The 25,696-nt window shown below is 45.0% G+C and overlaps 1 protein-coding gene across 1 annotated transcript in view; it reads left to right on the top strand.

The window, feature by feature from the left end:
• LPO (lactoperoxidase) overlaps positions 1-25,696 on the top strand; it is a 44,134-nt gene that overhangs the window by 6,426 nt on the left and 12,012 nt on the right. Inside the window, exons 2-7 of the mRNA XM_006889449.1 lie at positions 16,586-16,663; positions 17,776-17,863; positions 21,595-21,755; positions 22,409-22,526; positions 23,061-23,190; positions 24,044-24,247. Of these exons, the coding sequence (XP_006889511.1) occupies positions 16,586-16,663; positions 17,776-17,863; positions 21,595-21,755; positions 22,409-22,526; positions 23,061-23,190; positions 24,044-24,247 (779 nt within the window). The remainder of the gene's footprint in view (positions 1-16,585; positions 16,664-17,775; positions 17,864-21,594; positions 21,756-22,408; positions 22,527-23,060; positions 23,191-24,043; positions 24,248-25,696) is intronic.

Here is a 25,696-nt window from a genome sequence, read left to right as displayed (position 1 = left end):
GCTTACTGGTTGATAGAAATGGATGGAGCCTTTGACTATAGATATCTAAATGCCATAGACATCCTTCAAGGCTGGAACGGAGCTCGTCCATGCTTCAACCCTGAGATAGATAAGCCTATAAGGTGAACAGGAACATCAAAGAGATGCACACGTCTTAGAACAATCAGCCACAGGAGATCAAAAGAGCAGCATCTGCCCAGAAGCTCAGAAGTTAGGAAGTGATCAAAAAGAAGGATGAATGGAAACGGTAAACACGAGAAGGAAGTGAAAAAAAAATCATGAAAACTGCAGTATCACAAAACCACACATATATGGCTTATTGAGCGAAAACTACTTTTCTCTGTAAATTTTCACTCAAATTACAATTAAAAAATTTTTAAAAATCAAGAAATCTAGGTTTGTAGGACACATTGGAAATAGTTCACAAACAGGAACCTTCCAAATTGAGTTTGTTCAGAATAGGCTGTGAAATGTGGGCTATTGTTGCTGATGTCAGACAAATACCAGAAAGATGTTCACTTGTGTTTTGTTGACTACGCAAAAGCATTTGACCATGTGGATCATAACAAATGATGGATACAATTGAGAAGAATGGGACATCCAGAACACTTAATTGTGCTCATAGAGAACCTGTACATGAACCAAGAAGCAGTAGTTTGAACAGAACACGGGAATACTGCATGGTTTAAAACAGAAAAGACATCAGGGTTGTATCTTTTAGCCATATCTATTCAATGTGTCAGGAGCTTTGATGGCTTAGTGGTAAGGAATTGTGATGCCAAAGCAAAGGTATGTGATTTGAATCCACCAGTTAGTTGCTACATGAGAGAAAGACGAGCAGTTTCCTCCCATGCTATTTACTGCCTCAAAAAACCCTCTGGAAGGTCAGCTATGAGTCAGTTCTGACTCAATGTTGTACAACAACAGTATTCAATTTGTAAGGAAGCTCTGGTGCCTTTGTGGTAAAGAGTTGTGCTGCTAACCCAAAGGCATTCAGTTTGAATCCACCATCTGCTCTTCAAGAGAAAAATGGACAATCTCCTCCTATGCAGTCTACAGCCTCTGAAAACTTATAGCTGGAGGGTCAGTCAGCTAAACGTCAGTTCTGACTCAGTGATACCTAACAACTTTCAGTCTGTATACTGAGCAAATAATCACAGAAGCTGTACTTCATGAACAAGAATGTGAGTGGCTTCATGAATGAAGGAAGATTCATCATCAACCTGCCTTATACAGAGGATACAACCTTTTATGCAGAAAATGAAGACAACTTGGGGCGCTTAAAAAAGAAGATCAAAGACTACAGCCTTCAATATGTAACACATCTCAACATCAAGAAAACAAAAGTCCTCACCACTGGACCAATAGGCAGCATCATGATGTAATGGAGAAAACACTGAAGTTGTCAATGACTTCATTTTCTTTAGATTCACAATCAGTGCTCATGGCAGTAGCAGTCAAGAAATCAAGACTTAGGGAGCTCTGGTAGCCTAGTGGCAAGAAGCTGCACTGCAATCCCGGGGGGGGGGGAGAGAAAATAAAAATCAAGACTTGTATTGGGGGTATCTATTGTCAAGGACCTCTCCAAAGTGCCAAAGAGCAATGATATCAGTTTAAAGACCAAGGTGTGCCTGGTGGTAATTTCAATTGCTTCCTATGCATCTGAAAGTTTGACAATGAATAAGAAAGACCAAAAAAAACAATGCCTTAAAACTGTGTTGGAGAAGAGTATTGAATATACCATCAAATGCCAAAAGAACAAACAAACCTACCATGGAGAAAGGATATGCCTTAAGGCAAGGATAGTAAAACTTCATCTTATATATACTTCGGGCATGTTATTAGGAGGGGTCAGTCCTTGGGGGAAAACATCATGCTGGGTAAGGTAGATTTGGAGACACAGAGAATGACCCTCAAAGAGGCAGATTGATACAGTGACTCTAACAATGGGCTTGAACATGGAAGAATTTGTGAGGATGCCGAAGGATAGGGAAAAGTTTCAGTCTATGTTCACAAGATCACTACGAGTCATAATTGACTCAAAGACATCTCACAACAACATGGTCACACAGAATTGCAGATCTCTCGTCTGGGCTCAAGGGGGAGCTCTAGTGGCACAGTCCATAGGGTGTCCTGCTTCTGACACAGAAGTAGTGCCTCTCTGGCTGTTCTAATCCGTCAGCACCTCCACGGGGGAAAAAGATGAGCAATATCCTGTGCGATTAACAGTCTCTGAAAATGCACTGGACGGACAGCTATGAGTTGGTTCTGACTCAACAGTAATGAGGAGTAAGTAATTGTAGTCTGGGCTGAAATCCCTGAGTGGCGCAAATGGTTGACACAATCAGCTGTTAACCAAAGGACTGGAGGTTCGTGCCCACACAGAAGGTGCTACAAAAGAAAAATCCGGCAATCGGTTTCCAAAACACCCATTATTGAAAACCCCACATAGCAAAAATTGACTCTCTGGCAGCTGGGAATGGTGGTGGCGTGTATCTACACATAAAGTATGTCCCCTTGCTTCTTTGCTTGTTTCACTGTGTAGCTTTACAATGTATAGTGTGATCTTGTTTTTATTACTGTTATCTCTCAGCTCCCTGAGGACAAGAAATCATGTCTATCTTGATATCCCAGCACATCACCAGAACCTAAATACAGTCTGTAGGGAGTCACGCAGTTAACCCAAAGGCAGCGTCTCTCTGGTGGTTTGAATCCACCAGCTGCTCCATGGAAGAAAGATGGGCAGCCCCCTCTGGGGCGATTCACAGCCCCCGAAATCCAGCCGGGAGGGTCAGTTAGGAGTTAGTTCCAACTTGACTGCAGCGAGCTAAAGAGCAGTTAAGCTATCTAGCGATCTCTCTGTTCCATCAACCAATTAATTTCCCAACAGGAAGAACCTACTTTATCTTTGTATCTTCAGAGAACCCAAGTAATTTCTCAATAAGTGATTATTTTAATTACATTAAACGGAATTAAATTATCAGGAGTAACACTTCCTTAGACTGTGGGCTGAGATTCAGGACAAAACTCTAGGGCTTGGATGGGGAAGGTAACAGGGAGATGGGTCCCCAAAAATCTGCAGCAAGAAGGGGAAAGACAAAATGTGCAACTGTTGTTAACCCAAACGCCGTATCTCTCTGGTGGTTCTAATCCAGTAGTGACTCCGTGGGGAGAAAGCTGGACCGTCTTCTCCCAAGACATTTACAGCCTTTGAAAATCTGCTGGAGGATCAGCTATCAATAAGTCCTGACATGACAGGCTAGTTTTAATATGTAAGACTTGGAAATTCAGCTCAACTCTCCTTGGGAAGAAGACCATCATCACCAACACGGTAGCCCAGCCTAAATTTAGGAGCAGCAATCCTGCGTTGCCAGCTGTTGCCTCGGGCTGGACATCACATGGTTCTCATTCATTATCCCCATGAAAGAAGAAACTCAGAGCTGGCTCCTTGTGGACACATATCTGTTGTCCTCTTTATTTTCTCCTTATCCTAGAAAGAAACCGTGGGGCTACCTAGACAGACCAAAAATCCTACAAATGAGTCCAGCAGCAGAAGCTCCCCCAAAAATATTTTCCTTCTTTAAGCCCTATCCACAAGTCCACTTTCTTTCTTGGTTTTAGCTCCGATTCTCTTCACAATTGTGGCTGGAAATTCAGATGTGGCTGAAAGAGCAGAAAAACTATCTTAAGAACACTCATATTGAAGCATTTCCCCGCCCTCTCAAGAAAAATAAAACTTAATAAACACCTTGATAACCCCCCCTCATGAATTGTGCTTTACGTGTTTGCATGTATTCTCACAGTTGATCTCACAACACGCAGTGATGGGGCAAGAGTGAGCATTCTCATTTGCCAGAGGTGGGAGATGAGGCTCGGAGACTCCCCTGGGTGACATAGCATGCAAGCCAGGCTGTCAGGAGCCTTTGAGATCTGCTGCGCTCACTCTCAGAGACCGCTGCTGCACGAACTGGAGCATGAAAGAACACAGCAAACCAAGAAGCCACGCCCATTGTCACAGAGTTGATTCTGACTCATACAGACCCTAAGTGACAGGGTAGAACAGTACCACAGGGGTAAGCAGACTGCCCCATCTTTCTTCTGCTGGTGGGTATGAAACATGAACCTTCTGGTTGGCAGTCAGTTGTTTAACCACCAGGGCTCCTCAGGAACACAAAGCACGGGCTAAATATGGATCTTAATCCTGGAGGATCATTTTTAGTTTGATGCTAAATTATTTTTTAATATAAAAACAAGCATAGATAACATCCTTTAAAAAGGAAACAAACATGCTTTTTAAAAAAGTTAAAATGTAAGATGTAAAAGACATTTTAGAACTTCAGAGCCTGCCCCCGCCACCCCAGCCACAGTACCCAACCACACTCTTTGGGGAACCCTCAGAGGCCATGTGTAAGAAGGTGCCCACAATGCTGCTCTAAGAGTCAAAGAGCATTCTGCAGTGCACATGGATATCTTCTTAAAAGCCATGTGTGGTATATTGCAAACACACACACACACACACACACAGAGCTAATCCTGAGTTAAATGAAGTTAGCACTGAATTAGGCTAAGATGATTATCTCTGTTGTCCATTAACTACCTTCAAGTGTACCCTTCCTTCCTTGTGACCGATGTCAGCGACTTGAGGTCCTCGTGGTATAGGGCAGCTTCACTTCCTTGCCTTCCTTTGTCCAGTGGTTTGATTATTACCTAGCTAGGACAAGCCTGAGAGCATGTCCTCTAGCTCTGCAAGATCATCTCCTTCCTGGATGCCACCGAGGGACCCAAGAATGAAGGCAGACGGCCACCACTGTTTATTTCCCATGTTCATAGTGTCCCCTGAAACATCAAATTGGTGTCTTTCAATTTTACTCTTGGTTAGTTTTTCAGTCTTTCTATAACACTCACACTGAAGGAATTTCCCTCTTGGATTTGAACTCCAACAAGGCAGTATTTCTTTTTCAAAAAGACTTATAGAACAGGACAGCAAAGACTCTTTCACTCCACTCCCTGGCCTCTGTTCCCGTCTTAGTCTTGGGACAAGAACCAACCATTGCCATAAAATCGGAACTGACTCATAGCTGGCCCTCCAGTAAGTTCCCAGAGACTATAAACCTTGTAGGAAGACATTGTCCGTCCTTCTCCCATGGAAGATCTGCTGGATTTGAACTGCCTGCCTTTGGGTTGGCAGTGCAGGTGGGACAAGAGTGAGAGGGGATTTCATTACAGACAGACTGGGCTTGGGTGTCTCACCCCATTCCAGCCTCCACCACCCTCTCCCAGAGCATCTTCTATCCTCATGCATCTCCATATCATGTGGGTGGAGTCTCAGGTGATCAATTGCAAGAACACAGTCATTTACAGTAAGTTCTGAGGAGCCCACACCCTGGAACCAACAGGGGACAAGGACACGGGTTAGTCAGCAGGGAGTGGTCTCCCAGAGGCCCATTTAGAACTCCAGCCTTGACCTTGCAACCTGGCTTCTGGAAAATACATGCTAAAGGTCATAAAAAGAGGCGAAAGCTGCTACCCTCTACCAACTATAAATGACCAAGATTCTAATGTTCCTCATGATTTCCTGGTTCTTCCATTTCTATACAGCTGCTAATGAGCTGTGGTATTCTAAATTGAGGAAAATGGAAGAGAGAAGAGAGAGAGAAAAAAATCCCCTCTTCAACTAAGACACTAAAACAGAAAGATAAGAAATGCAGATAATAATCCTAGAACCATGAGTTTCAACAGAAAAGGTAAAGACGTAGTTTGAAAACTGACTAAAGGAAGAAGATGAATGGAATCATTGACTAAGGAGACAGACACAGCTGTGAACTGGCAATGGGACAGCACTGAGTGAAGCCATTTCAAACACTTATAGACAGTTTTCTAAATGGCATAGAGCCTAGGACTTCAGTGGAGTTCCCAGTTCTTACCAGAAGCTGATTGAAGACAATAATGGTGTCTCTCCTCCTTGCTCCCCATACCCTCTTGGGGGTCAGAACAGAGACTCCCTTCAAGTGACGAGCAGTAGTCCTCTAGCCTTGGGTATCTTGGCAGTAGCCATCTTTCTATATCACCAGAGTAGACCAGGTTTGATTATTATCCCTGACCAGGGGTAATATTCTAGGTATGTAGTTGGTAACTCTATCTCAGGATGGGTTTTCCATCCCTTCATGACCCCTAAATCAGAAAAATGTATTGCCTTTTACTTCACTCAACAGATTAATTGATAACAAGAAGAGATTTATCAGACACAGTAATTAATGCCCTTTATAAACCATAACTAATGCTGTAAAAATTAATGTTTATAAATTATTATTTTAAAAAGAGGATTAAAAAATCCAGAAATGTCATCTACACACATTTGAAGGAGCCTTAGTTGCTAACTGAAAGACTGGCAATTTGAACTCACCAGCAGCTCTACTGCTGTATCAGTGAGAGAAAGTTATGGTGATCTGCTTCTGTAAATATTACAGCCTTGGAACCTTGTGTAGTTATGTGCCGTCAAGTCGACTATAACTCACAGTGATGCTATGAACAATGGATCTGAACTCTGCCCTATCCTGTGCCATCCTCATCATCTCTGCCACACTAGAGCCCATTGTTGCAGTTACTGTGTCAGTCCATCTTGTTGAGAGTCTTCCTCTCTTTTGCTGACCTTTCCAAGCATGTGTAAGGACTGATCCCTCCTAACAATATGTCCAAAGTATATGAGCTGACCGTTCACCATCTGTGCCTACAAGGAGCACCTGGCTTCATCTTTTCCAGGATATATTTGTTTGTTCTTATGGCAGCCCATGGGATATTCCGTATTCTTACTCAATACAACTCAAAGGCATCGATTCTTTTTCTTCATCCTTAGTCATTGTCTAGCTCTGAGATGCATAGCAAGTGATTGAAAAGACCATGACCTCAGTCAGGTGCACCGTTGACCTTAAACTGACATCATTGCTCCTTAACACCTTGGAGAGGTCCTAGGTAGCAGATTTTCTCAATGCAAAAAGGTTGGTTTTTTTATTTCTTGACTACTGGTACCATTGTAGAAGCAAGCAAGATGAAATTGTTGGCATTTTCAATCTTTTCGCCATCTATCATGACGTTGTCTATTGGCCCAGTGGAGAAGATTTTTGTTTTCTTGACGTCAAGAAGTAATCCACACTGAAGGTTGTAGTCTTCGACCTTCTTCAGTAAACACCTCATATCCTTCTCACTTTCACTATGCAAGGTTGTATCATCTGAATAACACAGGTTGTTTATGAGTCTTTCCCTGAGACTGAAACCACATTCTTCTTCATGAAGTCCAACCCCTCAAATTATTTGCTCAGTATACAGGTTGAGAGTGTGGAAATGATCAAACAATATTATTTATATCATATGCAAGAAAGATTCTGCTGAAAATTATCCAAAAATGACTGGAACAGCACATCAACAGAGAACTGCCAGATGTGCAGGCTGGATTTAGAAGAGGCCGTGGTACTAGGGATATTATAGCTAATGTTAGATGGATCTTGGCAGAAAACAGAGATTACCAGAGGAATGTCTATCTGTGTTTCATTGACTATGCAAAGGTTTTTGACTGTGTGGATCACAACAAACTGTGGTTGACTCTAAGAAATAGCAATCTCAGAACATTTGATTGTGCTAATGCGAAACCTATACTTGAACCAAGAGGCAGTCTTCAGAAAAGAGCAAGGAGACATTGTGTGGTTCAAAATCAGGAAAGGTGTCTGCCAGGGATGTAGTCTGTCTCTATATCTTTGCAATCTGTATGCAGAACAGATCATCTGGGACTCTGGGCTATATGAGGAGGAATGTGGCATCAAGATTGGAGGAAGATTCATCAACAACTTGTATTACACAGATGACACAATCCTGCTTGCTAAAACTGAGGGGGACCTGAAGCACTTGCTGCAGAAGGTCAAGGACTACAGTCTTCAATATGGATTGAAGCTCAACATCAAGAAAACAAAGATTCTCACCACTGGGCCAGTTGGAAGCATCATTATGGATGGTGAAGAGATTGAGATTGTTAATAGTTTTATTTTGCTTGGTTCCACAATCAATTACTCTTGGTACCAGCAGCCAGGAAATCAAGAGACTAATTGCATTGGGAAAGTCAGCTGTCAGGGACCTCTCCTGAGTACTGAAGAGCAACGACGTCAGGCTGGAGAATAAGTTGGGCCTGATCCAGGCCATAGTCTTCACAATTGCATGCTCTGCGTCAGAAAGCTGGACAGTGACTAGGGATGATAGAAAGAGAATTGATGCCTTTGAGCTGTGGTGCATATACCATGGACTTCTAGGAGAACAAACAGGTTTGTCCTGGAGAGGGTGAAACTGGTTTACTCCTTGGAGGCAAGGATTCTGAAGCTTTGTCTGACATAGCATTTTGCAAGGAGGGAACAATCCTTGGAGAGGAATCATGTTTGGGAGAGTGGAGGAACAGCGCAAGAGAGGAATGTCCATGATGAGATGGATTGATTCAGTGATTGGGGTAATGGGAGTAGATGTCAGAGACAGTGAGGTTGACACAGGACAGAACAGGGTTAAGCGCTGTTGTACGTAGGGTCACTATGAGTCGCAAGCAACTTGATGGCACATAATAACAACAAAAACATACAGGTTGAAGAGATATGGAGAAGGAAAAAAAAACCCAAACCAACCAGCTTTGATACACTTTCCTTGATTTTAAACCATCCAGTGCTCCACTCTGTCCTAGAAGAGAGCTCTGGTGGCATCGTCTGTACAGAGTTGCACTGCTAATTCAAAGGTGGTATCTCTCTGGTTGTTTGGATCCAACAGCCACTCTGCAGTGATTAACAGTCTCAAAAAACCCACTGTAGGGTCAGCTATGGTTATGATCCAATAGCAATGAGTTCCACTGATTCGGTCCAAAATATCACTGTGAGGTGGAACCAACTCATATTGGCCACAGGAACAAGAGTTATACTTTAAATAGCCTGTTTCAGCAGGGAACTCTTTTGACATAGCAGGTATGGAGCTGCGCTATGATTTGAATCCACCAGCTGCTCTGTGGGAGAAAGATGGGCAATCTCTTCCTGTGTGTGCAACAGCCTCTGAAAACCCACTGGAGGGTCAGCTAGGAATTGGTTCTGTCTTGATGCACATAACATTTCAATCCAATTAGATAATGGTTTTTAAAGGAAGGTTTAGACAGTCAAGAGCATGGACTTGAAACTCTGAGTTAATTTTTGCACCAGTGTCATCATCTTCATCATCAAAACAAATAGTTTGTGGCTTTGATAAGCACTGTGGCATTTGGACAAGAACAAACTGGGAGGAGGGTAGAGAGAATAGTGCAACAATGAATGAGTGGAAGCCCAAAATCTCTGTAAATGTTTATGAAAATTAATAAAATATAATTATAGAAAAAAAACAAATAGTTTGGATTGTTCAACACTGTCTCTCACTCTTGAGGAGTTTATAGTAAGTTGAGAACCTAGCAACGGGCATCAAGAGGTAATAAATAGGAAAAGCAAAGGGAAGAAAAGAGGGTGGGCAATCTGTAAAATCCTTTCTGGAGCTCGGAAGACAGAGAAGGCTTCATGGAGGTGATGCACAAGTCGTTCACTTAGTTAAGAGAGATAGATGCAGGTATGTGCCTGGTATGCTGGGAAAACAAATAGGTTGATCTGGCTGGAATGAAAAGTTGGGATACAGAAGTGATGTGTGGTACAACTGGGAGGAATAATCAGATAGGTAGTATAGCGATCTGACTACCACTTCGACCTGTGGATAGTGGGGGACTCCATCCTGGAGCAGCAGGGAGACCAGAGAGGAAGGTATGGGGTTAGAGTGGAACTGAGGTGAGTTGCACAGAACCAGAAGGTGAGGAAGAAGAGGGTGTGTGAGAGATGCAAGACATTCACGAGTGACAAATGGAAATAATATGATGGCTGACTAGATGGGATGAAGGAAGGGGGTAGTCTGTGCAGGGTGACTTCCTGGCTTCCAGTACAAGTAACTGAGAATGATCACATCTCCAGCAGGGCTTTTCTTCCTGTTTCTCAACAAGATTCCTCCCATTGTTTTGTTCCTAGTTGTCTCTCAGAACAAAAGTTTTCTAGTGTCTCTAGGGTAAATGTTTCATCTTACTCAGTCCCGTTTGGTCCTAACAGTACCAGCATAGGGTTCAGAGCCCCGTTTTGTAAAGAGAACCTGAGGACAAAGTGACCTTGTATATCAGATCCAGTGAGGCAATACCAAGACCTACTAAAGTTAATGACTTGCAACAGAATCCTAAAGCATCAGAGCTTCAGGCCACTATCACAACTATGTAGTAGGCTCATATTTCTCTACAGAAAAAAAAAACCCTGAAGCTTAAAAAAAGAATAGCTTTTTCGAGATCACATGGCCAGTAAGTTAGTAAGGGGTCTAGAACTGGCTTGTTAAATCTCGAGTGTTCTTCACATTTCCAATTGTTCTTAATGTTCTCTCTCTCGCTGTCGCTCTCTTACTCTGTGTGTGTACACCTGTGTGCTTGTCTAAGAAACACGGGACATTCCATCTTATCTACGGATTTACTACATCTCTGCTCCTCACATAATAGTAGTAACCCAAGACAGCACAAGAGAGGAAAACCCTGGATGAAAGGGATTGACTCAGTGACTGAGCTAATGCAGGTAGGTGTGTCAGAGACAATAAGGTTGGCTCAGAATAGAGCAGGGTTTAGGGCTGTTGTACATAGGGTCACTATGAATCACAAGCAACTTGACAGCACATAACAACAACAAACAACAACAATAAAACTGTTTTGTTTAAAACCCAGTTTATTTGTGGCTCACAGCCCTATCTCGACTCCTGGGTTATCTGGGGTCACACTGTCTTGGCTAAGCTCCAGGAAGACCATCTTTTCTAATCTTACCCCTACATGACCCAGCTAAGGTACACAGCAGATCTGACAACCTTTCTTTGTTGGTGGTGGTACAATCGTGTCAAAGCTCATTATTTGTAAACTAACTGGGAGGGCAGGGAGTAAGAAAAGGGGGAGGGCGAGAATAGGAAGCATGTAAGGAGCACTGGCGGCCTAGTGGTAAGAAGCTGTGATGCGTTTCTGAAGGCTCGCAGCTCAAATCCACCAGCTGCTCTGTGAGAGGATGGGCAATCTCTTCCCATGCGATTAACCGTCTCTGAAAACCCTCCAGAGGGTCAGCTATGGGTTGGTTCTGACTCACTGGTACACAACAACACCACAACACTAGGTGTTTGGGCGGGAAAGGGGAAAACAGGGAGGGAACATTGATGAGACCTGGGAAGAAGGGCTTTGACTAAAGAAAGGGATTTTTCTTTAATGAGAAGAAGGGAGGGCTAGCACCTGGCCCACTACACCAGGTGGCTCCTGAGAATTCCCTTTGCCCATGGGAGGTCCTAAACAAGAAAGACATATCCAGTTGCAACCTGCTGTAATAAATTAGAGAGAACCCACTGACTCTTGGTTTATCACTCAGATAAAAAGCAAAGCCAAAACAAGTGTCATTGAGTTGACTCTGACTCATGGTAACCACATGTGTGTCAGAGCAGACTTGTAACCATAGGGGTTAAGGGGTCACTTGAACTAGACTCCAGGTAGACTCAAAAGTCTTTACACTTTCAGCACATTACCTGCACCACCCAAGCACTCCACTCAGAACAGTTGTTATTATCCCCATGGCAGAAGCTACCAAGCCATCAATAAATCCTTCCACTAAAAACACACTTGGAGAAGACAATAAAGGCTTTTTTTTGCCTGCTGAAGGAGGCACCAAACCCATATCTTTCTTTCTTCCACTCATCCATCTTCTCTATAATGTCTGTCAACATTCCCATCCCTTCTCAGCTGCTTTCACTGCTCCAGGACCATTCAGAGAAGCTTTACCATCTTCACATCCCTGGAGAGAAGAGGGCTTGCTTAGACCACAGCACAAGAGTTCCTCCTTTCCAACAAATACTGCATAGTGCCACTGTTGTAGAACAGGACTGACATCAGGGTTGGGGTGAGACTGAGGAAAACTGGCTAAATTATGCATACTGCATTGAAACAGATGAGGGAGAGAACTGTTTAAAAGCGATATCTATTTGGGTATTATGGTGATGACAAGAGTCCAGAATGAAGGTTGCAGAGCTGAGTATACTTGGGGAGGGGGAGGGGGATTGCATACCAATGAAAGAATTTTTCTTTTACTTTTCAAAGAGAGGAGGGAACTGGTGGGGGGGGGGGCAGGGAGAAAAAAAAATGCAACAATGAATAAATGGAAATCCAAAATCTCTGTAAACGTTCACTAAAATTAATAAAATAAAATAAAAATTTTAAAAAGAGTTCCTCCTTTTCCTGCAATAAAAGACGTGGACGACAGCCAAAGAGGGTAACCCTGGCGCGTGGCCATCCTCAGAACAAGAAGTCTGTTTGTGTGCTGTTCCAGGCAATCAATAAGGAAATGAGTTTCATCCAGGAGAGGAAGAGAATAAATCAAACCCTAGAGTTGTGGATGACAGCCAAGGTGAAAGACGAGGTGGGTGAAAACAGTCAGCCAAGGAAGGAACTGGCGAGGCTCCGATGAGGATGGCATCTGAAATGGAGACTGGGGTCCAGGAGATGAGCTTTAATTACCTCATGCAAACAGAGTGGTCACTCTGTCACTGTCCCTGAATGTCTCTTTATGCAACCAAAGTTTGCATGTAGACTATACAAGATTGCACTTGTGGAAGGAAATGGAGGGGAGCCAACCATGTCCCAAGCCAGTGCCATTTCTAAATGGTGAATCCCTGGAGAGTGTGCATGTGTGTGTGTGCGTGTGTCTATGTGTAAGCAAGGAATCTTTGTTGAGTATTCCAGGCAGCCACGTCTATTGATAAAGTAGCTTGGAGTCCCTGTACCAGCAGATGAGAAGCTATTCTTTTTTTTTCCAGCTTTCAGCTAGACTTTCTGTCCTCCTGTCTCCATGTCTCAAGTCAATTTGGCATTCCCTAATGGGGAGATGCTAAGAAGATTTGACTAAACTAAGACCCATGAAAAGATGTCATGAGATATCAGCAATGCTCCGAACATACAAATTAGCCACTGGACATTGTAGCTGCCTCTAGACACACTTCAGGTCAAGACCAAAGGAAGGAACCTGCAGCACTGGAGTTGATACTGCCCATTCTTGCCTGCCACAGTAAGGTCAAATCCAGGACATACCAACCACATCTTGTCAGAATGTGATGACGACCCAGGGTGAAGAGCTGCATTTTGTTGTTACCCTGATTCCAGGGACCCAGTGGCTACTGCATACAAGAAGGCAGTGCTGGACAGTGTTCTAGAGAGACATTCCATCTTGAAACAACTTGGGACCCACTGAGCCAAGATCCATGTAAAGATAAATCTTCAATGTTCCCACAAAGTATAAGGTAAAAAACTTTGAGAAGCAAGCTATAAAGTTCAAGGAGAGGTCAGATAAAGGAAAACAATGTTTGACTAGGGAGCTGAAATGTATTTCAAAGAAAATAAGAACAGTCTAAGTCCCTGATTCAGATTTCCTGGACAGCTGCCGTCTCCTCAGTACCTGGCTCAGAAGCCTGGTTTATGACAAAAGCAGCAGCTTTTAATTCTATTCCACTGACTGGAGAAAAGACATATCACTTTGTCTAAAGGGGTTGGGTTTGGGCTTGATAAATTTCTGGTAGTCCCCCCAGAGCATTTCTACTCAAACTACAATTCTTAAAGAGCCTTACATGTTAAATTACCTATAAAATACCTTTTCATAAAATTTTCTTTTCTCTGAGTCATCTTGTTTCCTGCCCAGAGAAGTCTGATGAACCAGACTTTTTTCAAATCTTTGCAGTAGGAATGGCATGGAACATTTCACTTGTGTTTTTAAATAAATACTTTTCAGGATATTGGTGTTCTCACCTCTCCCCACGGACCACCTCTAGAAGGCATGAAGTCTAACAATCATCTAAACCAATCACTGATTTTACAATTAGAAAAATGGAGGCACCAGAAGCCGGGGTCCAGAGGCACGCAATGGATTATTGACAGATGAAAGACTGGAACCTTCCCTTCTGCTGGTAAGTCCAAAGCTCTTCCCACTTCTCTAGTGGTTAAAAAAATATTAAAAAGCCAGTGTTTTGGTGTTGGAGAGAAAAGAATAAATATTTTTCTAATCATTTTCCATTAACAAGACAAATCCATTGGAATGGACAGTGAATTGAGTGAAAGATAATTAGATATTCTGACAGCAATGAATACATGAATGGGTTCCTAATTTTAAGAACTATTCGGATCCCATTAAGGTTGTACAAGAGACAAGTGTGCTGTAGACTTGGGGGTTTGTCTTCCATCCTGGGAGTAAGCCCTACCAAACAATGCACCACCACCCCAGCCACTGAGGAGACTCCATAGGGAGCCTGTGAGACTGAACACAACAGGCCAGAGGGTTTTCAAGGTTGTCAATCTTTACAGAACCGGATTGTTTCCTCTTTCTCCTACAGAGTGGCTGGTGGGTTTGAACTGTCGACTTTTTGGTTAACCAGCAGGATTCTTTAACCTGTGCCACCAGGGCTCCTGTGATGAGAACAGGTCCAGAAAATAGAAAGATGGGGAGTTGCTCACAGATGCAGCATCAACCAATCACTGCCATTCTGCAGTTTCCTTGTGCATCAGCTTGGAGTCACTGGGCTGGGGTTTCCTGCTGAACTTGAGTACCTCCTCTCTATCAGTACCTCAGTGTTTTTCCTCTGGGACTTTCCTAGGATTAATTATTGCCAGAAGGTATAAAAGACCAGTTCCTAAAGGCAGAACAACCCACCTGTTCGCTGCAAGAGGCCACGGCACTTGGCAGGTAAGACACATTAACTTTAGTTTTCCTGGTTTCTGTGAAGCTGATGATGAAATTTCCTAAAGGCTTCTTCTCAGAAATCTTCGTACTGAATTTGCCCTTAACCTTCCTGTGAAGGAAGCATTCTCTGCTCCCAGATTTGACTTGTAGGTCGGTCTCTGTTTGATATCAAAGAACATGAATGCATTTATTATGAGGCAAGAGAACCTTTTGAGGGCCTGAAAATGGAGTCACAGAATCATAGACTGTGGTCTGGAAAGCACCATAAACATCTTCCACTCAACCTGATTAGAGAAAGAGGTCCAGGGAGGAGATACCACATGTTCAGGATCTCACCAAAAGTGGGAGGAAGAAGCGACGAACTCGGGTTCTGTGTGGGGTTCTGGAGACTGCTGTAGTATCATTTCCTCTGTGGTGGAAATTTGGGGTCCTAAGTGAGAAGTCTCAGATCTTCATCCCATTCCCAGGATCTCATGCCTGCTCTCTGCAGCGTATCTGAACAGCTAGCCAGCTCTGAACTTCTAACCACAGGAGTCTCAAATGCCTTTAGCCACCTGGCCCTCATGTGCATGAATTGGGTGAACAGAATGGGGAAATTGTAATGGCTTTTCACATGATCAGAAATCCCAAATCCTGGAGCTAAGGTAAAAGATGGTTTCTGCTGTAGAGGATGTGTTTGCAACTAACTCCTCTCCACTTTTCTCTTGATCCTGGAGCTGTTCAGAAGATCAATCAGGGTGTGCTTGACAGGGTGTCTCTTGGCTCTGGTATTGATCCATCCCCTCATCCTCAACAGAGCTTTTTCTGTTCCTGGAAAAGAATCCTGTTCCTCCTTTGCCTCCTTGCATTTTCCTACACCCTCTCACAGGTAGGTCTGAGTGCCAAGCACTGCAAGATTTCAGTGCTGAGAGTATGGTCTGTAGACCAACAACCTTGGTATCATCTGAGATTTCTTGCAAATGGAGACTTTCAGGCCCCTTCCACGGCCCACTGAGTCAGAATCCGCATGCCACAAGATCCCCCAGCAACTACTCGATGTGGTCAAGTCAGAGAAGTCTGCTAAGTTTTGGGGTCAACTTCACCAAGTCTAGTGGACACTCATCTTCAGACCACAAAGCTTCATGAATTTTAGTCCAGGTGATTCTGGCGCAGAGTTAAAGCTCCTGATGAAAGGTCAAGCTTACAGCTGGCACCTTTCCAGGCAGCCTAGGACTCCACCAAAGGTTCAGGGATGCTCTGAGCTTTATCACAACGCTCATTCATGCTCTTCCATCCAACTGGCTCTGGAAAAGAGGCAAAGCCTGGTACTCAAGTTTCCCGAGAGAAAGAACTGGGTGCCCACCGCTCAAGCTTGTGCCTCTGGTACAGGACCAGAGTAGGCTGGTTTACAGGGAGGAACGTGTCCTAAGTGGAAGGAAGGATCTTGGATCACTTGGTCTGAGCCCCTCTCTCAGCAAGTGAGTTGTCCAGAGAGGTTAATAAACAGTGGGTGCAAAGTCATGAAGCTAATTAGATAAGTGCTGCATTAAAACCCAGTGCTGCCTCCCTCAAAAGGCTGTGTTTCTGCCCATCTACCACCAACGCATATCTCTCTTCCGGCACACAATGATTGCCTGGACGTGTGGTAGACATTTCCTTAGTTTATATAGTTTCTCAACATGAGGGTGTTAGGTATTCCCTAAACTGTCTCTGCTTTACCAGCCCCAGATTTCTGTGCTCCAGTCCTTTCCACCGGGCTTTTGCAAGACTCACAAGTATGCCTTGGGGTCTCACTTCAGTGGTAAGAGGCCTTCTGCATCACCCAGTCCTCCTGGCATCTGTGATCTTGTTCCAGGCTGCAGTGTCTGCTGTCAGTGGTAAGTATATTCTTTCCCTGTGTCTGCAGTAACAAATTCTTGTAAGTTGGAGAACTTAAAACACTATAAATGTACTTGCTTATGGTTTATGGGACCAAGAGTCCAGAATTCCGCTATTAGCAGACTGTTTTCTCTCTCTCTCTCTCTCTCTCTCTCTCGGCTCCAGGAGAGGGTCCTCCCCTTGCCTCCTCTTTGCTTTTAGTATCTTCCAGCAATCTTGGCTTGAAGCTGGATCACTCTAGTCCTTGTCTCTGTCTTCACAGGGCCTTCTTCTCTGTGGGTCCTTTCCTCTCCTTATAAAGACACCAGGCATTGCATTTGGGGTCCACCTAAAACCAGTAGGCTCGCTTCTTAACCAGCTTCATCAATCCACAAAGACCTTGCTTCCAACTACAATGACATGCATTCTGAATGAACACGACCTTTTGGAGGACACTGGCCTAGTGGTTAGTGTAAGTTAGTGTCATCCTGAAGGCACATAGTTCAAATGCACCAGCTGCTCCGCAGGAGAAGGATGGACAGTCTCCTCCCGTATGATTAACTGCCTCTGAAATCCCAGCAGAGGGTCACCTATAGGTCAGTTCCAACTCAATGGCACACAACAACATTTCAACGTACTACATTCTACCGATTTAGAGCATGCATCTTGTTCTCCTCACCCCAGACTCCAATATGAGTGAAAACAAGGGTTTTCACCTCTACCCTTACCTGTCATCTCATTACTACTTCAGGGTCCTGGTTATCAGTTCAGCTCTCTGACGGTCTTGCCTAGGGATCCATGGACCAGGAGCCAACAAAATCCCCTCAGCCCAGTTGCTGAGTCAACCTGAGTGGTCACACTCTTGGTCTCATCCCTGTGTACCCTGATGGAATCATAAGGAGTAACTTTGACATCTTATCACTAGACATCATTCTTCCCATTCTAAGCTGTTTTCCACCCCTCTGGAGCATTGACTGGAACTCTCGTGGAAGTTTCATAATCTTAATCTTCTGACTTCTCAGAAGGTGTCACACAGGGTGGGAGTGATGGTTGGAAAAGAGGGAGGGAGAGGTCCAGGGCACAGCACAGACATGGTTCCTGATGGCTTGCCCCCTGCTTCTCCCACTCACAGCACAGACCACCACCGCTGCTGCCATCTCCGATGCTGTGAGTCAGGTCAGGACTCAAGTGAACAAGGCCTTCCTGGATGCCCGAATCAGGTACGTGAGACACGCATGAACACATACCACTTTTCTTCACCCAGCCTTCCTGCTGGCTCAGCCATGACAAGCCAGTGATCCAAAGCAATTTGAAAACTTGCCTTTCCAGGCACCATTAAGTATGTGGCAACTAAGAACAATAGCCCACAACTCCTCAAACCTTGTGGATTACCCTTGAGAAGACATCTATTCTAATCCTATAAGAACTTTCTCCTGCGTGGCTGATACTGCCCTGGGTCATGTGTTCCAGAGTCTCAGAATGCCTCCTAGCAGATCATCTTAGTTTCTCCCACAAATGAATGACTTACTAGTGACTTTATTCACAGAGGCGAAGAAATCCATTGCCACTGAATTGACCCAAATTCATAGCAATCTTACAAGAAATTACCTCACAGTGTTCCCAAAGGCTGCAAGTCTCTGTAGAAACAGATACAACACCTTTCTACTACGGAGTGCTAGTGGGTTAGAACCACTGATTTCTCGATCAGCACCCAAGCACTAACCCTGTGGAGAAGTTCTATAAGGTCACAAGAATTGGAATCATTCAGTAACAATGAAAATTATTAGTTCACAAACTCGAGTCAAGACTCCAGAATAAACGCCAAGCTCTCTCATCGTCAGTGACCGGTCTTCTTAGGGTCTCCTCACTCAGCTGAAGGTGAAGGGGAGATCCTTTGATGAGGGATGGAGGCCCAACATTCCAGCAACTCTCTGCTTATGAAAAACTTTTCACTCCTTCACTTCATTCCCTTCACAGCCCCAAGGTGACAGGCAGAAGAAAAGGCATAAGATTGATGTTTTTCTATCTCCTTTGCAAGTCTTTGAAAGGCTACAGGACCCCTGCTTTGGAATGTGGGGATACAGTGCCCATAATTTTGTTCTTAGATTTAAGAACTTCCTCTTATGCAACCACACAAATAATCTAACCGTTTGAGATAAGGATGAAGGAGGAAAAGGGCAGAGCAAGGGGTGCGCTGTTGGCAGGAATTCAAGGAAGTGAGCAGGAAAGGGAGACAGAGCCATAATCTAAGGGCCAGGGGATGGCATTCAGTGCCCAAGGCAAGAGAGGAGCTGTGGCGCTCTGGAAACAAAGAAAGCCAGGGTAGAGAGTGGCCCTAGGGCTAGATGTCAGGAAAAGTCCCCAAAGAGCTTCAACTACAGCAATGCCAGGGTCTGATTTTCATTCTAAAAAGATCACCACATATGTGTGGTGCATGACTGGGAGGGAGACAGGAAAGGAGGCAGGGTGCCCAGGTAGGAGGCTGTAACAATGGTTCAGGTTGAGGGGATGGTGGCATGGGCTAGGGTAGAGACAGAGGGATGGACAGAAACTCACAAAACCCTACTTGAGAGAAGCCCATCCCTACTGCAAAAAAGGACAGTAAATCTCTGATTTAATGGTTGATTTACTGATTGATGAATCAATGCCTTGGTAAGGAACCCCAAAGAGCCTAGGGCGTGTGAGAGGGCAGAGAACGTAGCACACACACCCACACACCCTGACAGAGGATCTTTTCTGATATTATAGTAAGAAAACTGGGCTTTACAGAGAGGTGCCAGTTGGCCTGTCTGTGTCAAAGTTCACACTCAAGTAAGTCTCTGGCATAAGTGATGTAATGATTTCCAGTTCCTAAATGAGGGGCAGGGTACCCAGAGGCCATATAAATTAAACCAGGCTTGGTAGAACCAGGGTTTAAAATGAAGTCTGTTTTTCTGCAGACCCAAACTCTAGACCTGTATTGTCTCAAAGAACTTTCTGCAAAGGTGAAAATGTTCCATAGCTTCTCTGGCTAGCAGAATAGCCATTAATTATGTGTGGCTTTTGTGCACCTACAATGTGGTTTTGCAACTGAGAAATGTAGTTTTTCATTTTGTTTCACTTTAATGCGTTTCCATTTTAATAGCCACGTTGGGCTGGTCCCTATCATATGGGACAGTGAAGCAGTGTGGGCCATCAATTCTGTCTCTTGCAAAAAAGGTAGCAAAAGACAAAGTTGCTTATTCCTTAGAGTTTTTGTATTTGTGTGTTTAATTGCAGCGGAATCAGGAGCTGTAGACTCTGGGATGAGACTCCAATTATCAGAGAGTCTTCTCTATGCCTGCCCTGCTCACCTGTGTGAGAAATCTCTCCCTCTAACACGGAATAATGACCTGACATGCAGTGGCAGGAAAGGTGTTAAAGTTTGTGAATTGCATCCAAAAAGCAGAGTTGCCTTTGGGGGCACTCAAGCCACTTCAATTATTTTAGAGTCTTGGAGCCGTCGGACATCTCAGATGTTCTCTGGCTAAAAAAACAAATCTGTCTGAATCCATTCTGACTCGAGGCTGAGTTATGATTAATGTTACAGAGAAACACTGCTCCGCTGGGTTCTCATGGCCGAAAGCTTTATGGAAGCAGGTCACCAGGCCTTTCCACCATGGCACTTCTGGGTGGGTTCACAGCTCCAATTTTTAGATTAGTTTTCAACTCATTAACCATCACCTCACTATCAATTGTATATGAAGTTTCTGAGTCTGTAAAGAGCATGGGAGGAGACTGCCCATTTTCCCCTCCGGAGCTGCTGGTGGATTTGAACTGCCAGACAGGCTTTGGCAACTCCCGATGGGCCTGAGCTCCCTTTTAGTTTCATAATTAAGTTCTAATAGTTTGTGCTACCTATCCAAAAAAGGGAGCTCTGGTGATTTAATGGTAAGGCATTGTGCTGTCAACCCTTATGCAAGTGGTTCAAAGCCACCAGGTGCTCTGTGGGGGAAAGATGGCTTCTGAAGGGTCATCTCTGAATTGGTTCTGACTCAATGGCAATGAACAACACCAACCCTAATCCAAACCAAACCTCAGTGCCTTCGAAGCAATTCTGACTCAGAGTCGGTAGGACCGAGGAGAACTAACCGCCCCATTGGGTTTCCATCTTTAACAGAAGCAGACTGCCCTGACTTCCTTCTGTAGAGAGGCTGGTGGGTTCAAACCGGGTTAACAGCCAAGTTCTTTACCGGACCCTCCACCCACACACACATGAGGAAACTGAGGCACAGAAAAGGGATTGAAAGTTCACACAAAAGGACTTTTCTGGAAGCATCTGACCCTTGGTCATCTCTGGGTTGTCCCAACCTTCTTTAACAGAAGAGGTTTGGATTCTCATTTTGCATGTGGAAAATGAATAAAAAGGCTTGATATCTTGTCCAAGAGAGGGTTGCCATATGCTGGATGCTATTGGCCAAAGCCACGTCCAAACACACTTCACACTGATTCCAGGCCCAGGACAGTCAAGGGTCGTTTCACGGGCAGAAGGCTCAGAGGCAGCTAGTTCCTTTCTTACTAGCCCACGTGACAGGAGGAGATGCCAGTTCATGTCAGGGGTTCCCCAAATCTGACTCAATAGGACCTGGGAATGTGTGTTTTTAAAGTTGCGCCAGTTGATTCTGCCATAGCCAGTTCCACCACAGTTAGATTATTCAAATCCAGGAACCACCCATATCCTGCTTGCCCTCAAGACCATACCTAGCAAAGCTTAGAGACACACTGTAGCTTCGAGTTCCCAGAAGAGATGATCAAGGAACATCAGAGAGAAATGAAGGAAAGGTCCAGAGAACACAAGGGGTACTTGCTTCTACCTGTTGCTCTCATTTAGTCCCCTCCGTGGAGAATACACCACCTTCCACCAACTCTCTTCTACAGGACTGGAGCCTAGGACCCCCCGCCCCCATGACTTACCGATTGCTCTCTATTGCAGAGTGAAGACCTCCCTGAGCTCCCAGCATCCCACAGCCCAACAGCTCGTAGAGTATCTCAAGCATGCCAAAGGCCGGACTCGAGTGATCATTCGCAATGGGAAGGTGTGGGAGGAGTCCCTAAAGAGACTGAGACAGAACTCAGCCTTCTCCAACATCACAGGTACAGAAAATTCACCAGCCCTGTGCTGGCAGGAAGAGGTCATCTCCCTGCAAGGGAGAGTAAGCAGGCAGGCAAGCTCTTCAGGGCAATCCCAAGCCATGATGGCCCCATGTTGCCAGGTAGAACAGCCCCACAGGGTTTCCTTGGCTGAATCTTTATAGAAGGAGCTCACCAGCTGTTTCTTCTTCAGACCCTCTAGGTGGGTTCAGTGCTCCAAATCTCAGGTTGTAAACAAGCACATTCCTTTCCCAACCACCCAAGGGGCCTGCAGGGGAGAGCAGAGGCCATCAGGAGTGGCATTTCCTGGCTTTGCCTTTGTGGACTCATAGATTGGCAGGCTGAGGTACAGGTTACAGGACATCAAGCCCAACCCTTACTGCAGACCTGGGAACTCCGCTCCAGGCAGGTCAATGAGAGGTCATGAGCATTCTTTGTACAACATTGTCAGTAAGACAACTATACAACTGCACAGAGGAAGTTATGAAAGTCAATAAACATAGGATTCCTCGTTTCAATCCGATGTCACCCATTTATGCCTGAGAGTGAGGGGAACCACTTGTATTAGGGGGATTCCAGCCTGCTCTGGACAATGCATGTCTGCAGGGTGGAGCATGAAAATGTAAATCAGCACCTTTGGGTCCCTTCTATTTCAGACTCCAGCCTCCACCTGGCCCTCCTTTCTCAAGAAGTGGGCTGTGATGTCCTTGCCACGGCGGTGAAATGCAACTATACTAGTCCTTATCGCACCATTACAGGAGAATGTAATAACAGGTGACCAGGCAGGAGTGGGGTCAGAGACAGACCTGCCCAGAACCACCAGGTCCACCTCGCCTGCCACCAAAGCCACCGGTCCAGCCTTGCTTGGTGCTTTGCCTCCTGCACTTTCCAGGCAGAGGACGTCCTCTGCCTTGCCCTCCTGGATTCCTGTTCCTCCCATCTGAGTCTGTTCTGTACTAACCCTTCCCTCACCTTTTAAAGGCTCCACATCCCCAGCTGGCTCTCCTGAGACCACTTCCCCCAGTTATTGTTGTTGTCAAGTGCCTTCGAGTCGCTTGCGACTCATAGCACAGCGACCCTGTACAACAGCTCTGAACCCTGCTCTATCCGGTGCCAATCTGTCTCTGACGCCCCCAGACCTATTACCCCAGGTGGGAGTAATTCCGAAATCCTGCTTCTGAGAGGCATTTCCTTTGCGTCTTCCTTACGATAGAGGCTCCTGGGCTTTCCCCAGGCTCGTGGGGGCTCAAGGAAAAGCAAATTCCGAAGGTACGGCTGAGATTGAGGGCAGATCTTGTTTGGTTTCAGGAACAACCCGATGCTGGGAGCTGCCAACAAGGCTCTGGCGCGCTGGCTGCCAGCACAGTACGAGGACGGGGTTTCCCTGCCCATGGGGTGGACGCCGGGAAAGATGCACAACGGCTTCCCTCTCCCACTGGTAAGGGTAGAGGCTTAAGGATGGGAGTTACAGGGGAGAAATGCAACACACACACACACACAGAGGGGAGAAATGCAATGAGAGAGAGGAGAGGAGAGGGGAGGGGAGGGGAGGGGAGGGGAGAGAGAGAGGGAGGGAGGGAGGGAGAGAGAGAGAGAGAGAGAGAGAGAGAGAGAGAGAGAGAGAGAGAGAGAGAGAGAGAGAATGAGCATTGAGAATGAGAATGAGAATGTGCGAGGCACGTTCAATGAAGACGCCCGGGCAGAAAGATGCACATTTGGACCTGTTTCTCGCGCGGTTCTCCCAAAGCACCACTAGAGAGCAGCAGAGGCCAGAACCCTGAGACCCGCCCACGTGGTGGTCGAGTCCCAGCTGCCACAAGCCAAATACCCTGGGGTCCCTCCGACAGATGGCTTCCAAGCCCCATCCCGCTTGCGCTTACTCTGCCCCAGCTCCCCCGGCGTGCACCAGCTGTTGTTTGCCTCAGTTGACAGGCCCTACCCAGAGTCCATCTCCTAACTCCCTGGCACCTCCTTGGCACTTGTTTCCAGGGCAACCTGGCTTTGCTTTCCCTCTCCACAATGGAAAACGCTTTAGCCTTGGAAGTCACGCAGAACTGAGTTACAGTCTTACCTCTGTCCCTTCAGGGCTACAGGACTTGAAAGAGCTGCCTTCAGCTCTCCAGGTCTCAAGCTGGTCTAGAAGATGGGAGTAATGCCACCCGCTTCAAAGGCTTGTCATACGGATTAAACATACCTGGTACATCATAGATACTGGATAAACAGTAGCTGAACTCTGAAATCCTCAAAGCTTTTTTCCCTTTCAACTCTTACATTCTCTCTCCATTTATAAGGCCCGGGAGGTATCCAATCAGATTGCTGGCTATCTGAAGGAGGATGATGTTCTGGACCCAAACACATCCCTGCTCTTCATGCAGTGGGGTCAAATTGTGGACCATGACTTGGACTTTGCCCCGGAACTGGAGGAAGCTGAGTGCCCCAGTTCCAAGAATGGCGACGAATGCTGCATTCAGGGGGGCAATTCTTTCCCCATCATGGTAGGTTCATTTGGCTGGATGATGACTCTTGACAACACCCTTGCCCATCCTCATGTAGCAGACATGTCCACCTGTCAGCCAGGGTCTCTTGGTAGATCTTGAATGCTCATTTGAAGGCTTCCCTAGATCAAGCCTAGTGCTTCCATTCATTAGTCCTTTGTGTGCCAGGCTGTGGGTAAAGTGCTAGGTGCTCAAAGCTGACTAAGACACTGTTCCTCCCTGAGGATGAAAGCCAGTGTGAGGAATGAACCAATAACGATAAAGGCAGGAAGATCTGGGGAGGGTTGTCTAAGCTCTGTCTCAGCATCATGGAGGGACTTATTAGAAATGCCAAGACTGCAAGGCCCTCATGCACATTTCAGAAGCAGAATCTACATCTCCAAGAAACCCCCACCCCTGAGATTCAACTCACACCCCATAAAGCTTGTGGCGATGTGCTCTCAGCCATTCTGAGGTCAGAGAATGCTGTTCCCAGAAGGAACAGACACTTGATGAATGAGTCAGAAGGAGCCTGCAGAGATTTTTGGGAATTCCCTACAGGGGGGAGAGATGCACCTTTTCTCATTATTTTGCAATGGTGTACTTATCCTCATTATTCATGGATTTTACAATAATTTATTCATCCAAAGAGAAAGACAAGGTTGTGTGTGAGGGAAGAAGGAACATGGGTGCAGAGTGAGGCTAGATCTAGATAGATCTGAATGAAACATAGTTCCAGTTTGTAATTCCTTGGACAAGCTGCTCACCATTTCTGAGTTTCCATTTTCTTACCTATAAAATGGGATTGTGTTGTCCATCTTGCAGAGTTTTATGAAACCCAAAGTCAGATAAAGTTTGTATAATGCTTGATATCATGGGTTCAAAACAAATAAATGGCAGCAGTTATTAGCAATTGGCACCTAAAAACAATAACATTGTTAGTAGTAACTATTAACATTTGTTTTGAAAAAAACAAATTCAAGTCTTGAGTTGCAATACTGAAAGATGCTATGGGCAAAATCTTGAATGATCCAGGAAGCATCCAGTAGGGATCTGAAAAACCTGAGTAATAACTGGGCCTAGATCAATGATGATTAATATTATAAGACACAATCTATGGGAAATAACATATGAAACACAATGTGAGTGAAGGAATGTGCAAAATACAATGCAAATTAATTAAAAACCCTTTAAAATAATAATATTAAAAAGAATATGGAGGGAATACACAGAGTCACTGAATCAAAAAAGAATGGGTTGCCATGAAAGATTTCAGGAGGTACCATATGGCCAAGAGTCAATGCTAATGAAGGAAAAAATTCAAGCAGCACTGAAAGTATTGGAAAAAATATAAGGCCCCAGGAATTGATGAGATACCAGTCAACATGTTTCAACTAACAGATGCAACCCTGGACATGCTCACCAGAAAATGCCAGAAAATTTGGAAGACAGCTGCCAACTCACTAGAAG

The sequence above is a fragment of the Elephantulus edwardii genome, unplaced genomic scaffold (assembly GCF_000299155.1).
Source record: "Elephantulus edwardii isolate Elephantulus edwardi_28Jun2011 unplaced genomic scaffold, EleEdw1.0 scaffold00077, whole genome shotgun sequence".
NCBI lineage: Eukaryota > Metazoa > Chordata > Mammalia > Macroscelidea > Macroscelididae > Elephantulus > Elephantulus edwardii.
The sequence above is the reverse complement of the archived record's forward strand: the minus strand, read 5'-3'. Positions and strand labels throughout refer to the sequence as shown.